The sequence below is a fragment of the Cebus imitator genome, unplaced genomic scaffold, assembly GCF_001604975.1.
Source record: "Cebus imitator isolate Cc_AM_T3 unplaced genomic scaffold, Cebus_imitator-1.0 Scaffold64, whole genome shotgun sequence".
NCBI classification, from domain to species: Eukaryota; Metazoa; Chordata; class Mammalia; order Primates; family Cebidae; genus Cebus; species Cebus imitator.
In genome coordinates this window covers 7,904,719-7,910,110 of record NW_016107379.1, presented here as the reverse complement: position 1 = coordinate 7,910,110, position 5,392 = coordinate 7,904,719, and the positions used below count along the sequence as shown (strand labels likewise).

Genomic DNA, 5,392 nt, shown 5'->3' with positions numbered 1-5,392 from the left:
ACTCCAGCCTGGGTAACAAGAGCGAAACTCCGTCTCAAAAAAAAAAAAAAAAAAAAAAAAAAAGAACATGGAACAACCCGGGTTCCTACTGCGGCTCTGCTGCTCACTGCTATGCAGCTTTGAGCATGTTACCCAGTTTGTCTGTCTCAGCCTCAATTTCTGTATAAACTTAGGAAAACAAAACATTTCATACAAGACTTTTGTAAAGACTAAATGAGGTAATGTATAATGTGTTTGTCACAATGCCTGGCATATAGTACACTCAAAATATTTAGTAGTTAATATTTACAAGTGGAAAAACAGGCACAGAGAGATTGAGTCTTTGCCTAAGAGCAGACGGCTAATAGGTGGCAGAACCTGACCAGATTCAGGTCTTCTGGGTCCTGGTGCCCAGGAATGTAATTATTACTTTAAGTTTTAAAGACACAGTGTAATTGTGCACAAATTTAAACATTTTATTTAAATTAAAAATCCTATTATGTATTGAGAACTTAATATGACCAGATACTGTGATATGAGGCTATAACAAAGATGAATTCATTCCTGCCCTCCAGAAGTTTGCTTAAACTTCTGAAAAACAGGGAGAGAGACAGGAGACTGAGGCAGGAGGCTCATTTGAGCCCAGGAGTTTGAGACCAGCCTGGGCAAAACAGCAAGACCCCATCTCAAGAAAAAAAAAAAAAAAAAGGAAGGAAGGGAGGGAGGGAGAACAATTGAGATTGTTAACATCTCATTGTACTACAGTTTTAAGGCTTTGTGGCCTTTTAATCTCCTAGTGATTATGTCTTGGAGTTATCAGTGTAATTAGAACAGTTAACCTATTTGCTAACCACAACTGTTAGCTGAAAATAAGACCCAGTGGAGACTGTGTGCAGTGGGTCACACCTGTAATCCCAGCACTTTGGGAGGCTGAGGCTAGCAGACCACTTGAACTAAGGAGTTCAAGACAATACTGGGCAACATGGCAAAACCCCATCTCTGCAAAAAATTAAAATTAGTGGCCAGGCGTGATGGTTCACGCTTGTAATCCCAGCACTTTGGGAGGTCGAGGCAGGTGGATCACATGAGGTGAGGGGTTCAAGACCAGCCTGACCAATATGGTGAAACACTGTCTGCTAAAAAAATACAAAAATTAGCCAGGTGTGGTGGCAGGCACCTGTAATTTCAGCTGCTCAGGAGGCTGAGGCAGGAGGATTGCTTGAACCTGAAAGGTAGAGGGTACAGTGAGCCAAGATCACTTCACTGCACTCAAGCCTGGGTAACAGAGCGAGACTCCATCTCAAAAAAATAAATAAAAATTAGCTGGTCATGGTGGTTTGTGCCTGTGGTCCCAGTTACTCAGGAGGCTGAGGGAGGAGGACCACTTGTGCCCAGGAAATAGAGATTGCAGTGAGCCGAGATCATGCCACTGCACTCCAGCCTGGGTGACAGTGAGACCCTGTCTCAATAATAATAATAATAATAACAATAATAATAAACAACCCAGTGGAATAGATGGAATGGGATAGCTTAGTTTTCATGATGATAGAATGAGAGGAAGAAGAGAGAAAAGACCCAAATGCACCAATGCTGAGAAGAAAGTCCTTCTTAAGAAGGGACCCTGTGCTCTTAGGAGGGCAGGTAAGAAATGAATCCTGAGCACTTTGGAAGAATGTGGGTCAGAAGAGCAGTACAGGATGAGAAAGGCAGAGGTCCCTGGGAGAGCAGGTAAAGGCTTTACAGAACAGGTGATCTTTTGGGGATTAAATCTGGAAGATAAAGTTTATCAGAGGAGAAGAGGATAACTGAATTATGAGAAAATTAATTTAATGATGAGGTCATTTGACAGTTCTCATGGAGGCCTTTTCTATTACACCAGAATGATTTTTAATAAAACATAGGTTTATTAAATAGATGTTAAAATCTTAATATATTGTAGTTAAATTAACCTAATGGTTTGGGGTCAATTTTCAGGCCATCCTTTGCTACCAGATTTCTTCTTAGATGAATACCCAGAACCACTTACCAAGAAAATGGAATCAACTGGTAAGATCTAGACTATAGTTTATGTTAGAAAATATAGATACTAACAACGTATTTCTTCCAAAATATGAAATTGATCCTATAACAGTGACATTTCCACCTTGTGTTTTTAAACTATTTTGTAATTTAAACTAAACAAGTAATGTAAGATCTCAGTTAATTCTAGTAAAGAAGGTTATTTTGTTCATCTACCAGTAAGAAGTTATTAATAAGGCTGGGCACAGTGGCTCATATCTGTAATCCCAGCACTTTGGGAGGCTGAGGCAAGTGGATCACTTGAGTCCAGGAGTTCGCCACCAGCTTGGGCAACATGGTGAAACCCCGTCTCTACAAATAAAGACAAAAAAAATAAGCTGGGCGTGGTGGCATGAGACTGTAGTCCCATCTACTCAGGAGGCTGAGGTGGAAGGATCACCTGAGCCTAAGAAGTTGAAGCTTCAGTGAGCCGTGATCATTCCACTGCACTCTAGCCTGGGTGACAGAGCGAGACTCTATCTCAAAAAGAAAACAAAAAAAGAAGAAGTTATTAATATATTCTTTGCATTTGGTTAAAAAAAGCCTGAAAAAACTCTTTTTTTCAGGTTTTATTTATTTTCTTTCACACTGTCTTTAGGTATTTCATGTTGATATGTTATTTTGCAGAAAAATGTGTTGTATATCAAATACATCTAACACAATTTCCACAGTTTGTTTTATGTGACTATTTTATGGAAGAAATTAACTTCAAAGGAGGTGTGGGTTTTACTTTGTTTTGTTTCTGTAGTTCAGAAACAATACTTCCCTTGAGTTGGTCCAGAGTTTACATTTTAGACTTTGTGTTCTGGCATTTTTCCAGTGGCTTACTGAAAGAAGAAACACCTTAATGAATACCTGTGGGATGAAGAATTTCTCTCATGGTTTTCTAATAAGAATGGCTGTGCTTTTTCTGGGTCCTTACCTTATTCTGAACTTATAGATGCTGAGACTCTCATAGATTTTTTCTTTTTTAAGAAGGCTGATAGAAAATTTAGGGTTGAATTTCCTTGCTATCGTTAGCAAATCTGTGGCACCTTATTGCAATGCATTTTAGTGCCAAACCTTATTTCCAGCTTTCATTTATTCTTTATTATTTATCTTTTCTTTTTCCAAATTTTTGTGGTAGTTAAAAAAAATACTTAGGTAATAAAAAAGACTTTTTTTGTATTATAGACAATTTGAAACAATAGAAAGGAAATAGTTACTCATAATCTTACTATCCAGAGTATTAAAATCAGAAAAAACAAGACTGTCAACACCACAGCATGGTGGAAAATACCTAGAGAGCTTATCAAAACCTGGAAGAATCTGGTCTTCAAGTTAGTTAATTCCAAAACTCTGATTTTTGCCCAATGCCCTAAGATTGGATCTGTCTTTTAAAGGAAGGCATGCATGAACTGAGCTCATTTAAATTCCAAATTTTAAATAACAAGAACCACTTATTGATCATGTATATTCATTTTGTTTATTCAACAAATATTTACTGGGCACCTACTATGTGCCAAACGTTGCTCAGTACTTTGTATGCATTGTCCTGTTTAATGCCTATGCTCCCTCAAGACAGGTAATACTCTCATTTTGCATCTGCGACTGCACAGCCAGCAGGTGGCAGAGCCAAGATTTAAACTCACATTTCTGCCGCGCATGGTGGCTCATGCCTGTAATCCCAGCACTTTGAGAGGCTGAGGCAGGTGGATCACCTGAGGTTGGGAGTTTGAGATGAGCCTGACTAATAAGGGGAAACCCCATCTCTACTAAAAATACAAAAATTAGCCAGGTGTGGTGGCGGGCACCTGTAATCCCAGCTACTTGGGAGGCTGAGGCAGGTGAATTACTTGAAGCCGGGAGGTGGAGGTTGTTATGAGCCGAGATCATGCCATTATACTCCAACCTGAGCAACAAGAGCAAAACTCTGTCTCAAAAAAACAAAACAAAATGAAACAAAAAACTTGTATTTCTCTGATTCCAAAGCCCATGTCTTTAACCAGTAAGCTTAAATAGCTTTCCTCACACTTAAATAGTCTTTTAAATTTTAGCATATTCTTAGTCTGGGTAACATGGTGAGACCCTGTCTATACAAAAATTTTTTTAAAAAATTAGCTGGGCAGTGTAGCACATGCCTGTAATCCCAGCTACTCAGGAGACTAAGGCAGGAGGATCCCTTGAGCTCGAGTTTGAGGCTGCAGTGAGCTATGACTGAGCTACAGCACTCCAGCCTGGGCAACAAAGCAAGACGCTGTCTCAAATAAATAGATAAATTAGCACATTCTTTCCCTGGACAATCCAGTTTATTAATTTATAACAAGGAGTTGCCATCTCATAGGTTAAACATGTAGTTGCTTCATCAGCACATTCTCTTCCTTTGGATATAATTATGCATGGAACAGAATCATAAGCAGAAGGTCATTTCATGACCATGGAATCAGAACAAGGGGGTTAGATAGGTAGAATGTAAAGTCATTGTTTCCTGGCATCAGGCTTTGACAGGGATAACTTTGCCTATAGCCATCTCCACATAAGCAGTGTTCTCACCCTTAAGGTCAGAAGACTCAAATTCCTTTGGCTATCTTCCCCCACCTAATGCTGCAGGAGCATTTATGTCTGTAGCTCTCTTTTTTCGATTCTGTGTGGTTCAGTTAATAGCAATTTTACTTTACATTTTCTGTAGATATATTAATATAGTCATATAGATAGTAGCCTGGGCTATAACTTACCTCTTTCAGCTTATTTTTAAATTTAATTTAATTTTAATTTTTATTTTTATTGCATTTTAGGTTTTGGGGTGCATGTGAAGAACATGCAAGATTGTTGCATAGGTACACACTCAGCTTATTTCTTATGTCCTCTCATAGTTCACTTCTCGGAGAACCATGTGTATCCCCCGTTTCCAAAGGGGGAGAGGTTCACCTTTCTACTGTACCCACAACTTAGAATAACCCTTGTTACCATTCCATTGGACCTTTTCCAGTATTCATCCCTGTGTATGTTAGCTCTTATATGATATATATGTAATTATTGTAGACTGTGTATATAGTTTTAAATTGATGGGTTTCCCCCGCTCATCTTAAAAGCAATATCAGCCAGGCATGGTGGCTCATGCCTGTAGTTTCAGAACTTTGGGAGGCTGAGATGGGAGGATCGCTTGAGCCCAGGAGTTCAAGACCAGCCTGGGCAACATGGTGAAACTTTGGCTCTACAAAAAAAATACAAAAATTAGCTGGATGTAATGGTGCATGCCTGTAATTCCAGCCAGTTAGGAGGCTGAGGTGGGAGGGAAGATCACTTGAGTTCAGGAGTTTGAAGTTGCAGTGAGCTCTGATCAAGCCACTGAACTCTAGCCTGGGTGAGACAGTGC

The 5,392-nt window shown here is 39.3% G+C and overlaps 1 protein-coding gene and 1 long non-coding RNA gene across 2 annotated transcripts in view; one reads left to right on the top strand and one right to left on the bottom strand.

Moving 5' to 3' along the window:
- The window catches only part of HSDL2 (hydroxysteroid dehydrogenase like 2), an 82,845-nt gene that overhangs the window by 49,059 nt on the left and 28,394 nt on the right, over positions 1-5,392 (top strand). The window contains exon 6 of the mRNA XM_037739200.1: positions 1,954-2,025. Within this exon, the coding sequence (XP_037595128.1) occupies positions 1,954-2,025 (72 nt within the window). The remainder of the gene's footprint in view (positions 1-1,953; positions 2,026-5,392) is intronic.
- LOC108305638 overlaps positions 1-5,392 on the bottom strand; it is a 22,689-nt gene that overhangs the window by 8,007 nt on the left and 9,290 nt on the right. The window lies entirely within an intron of this gene.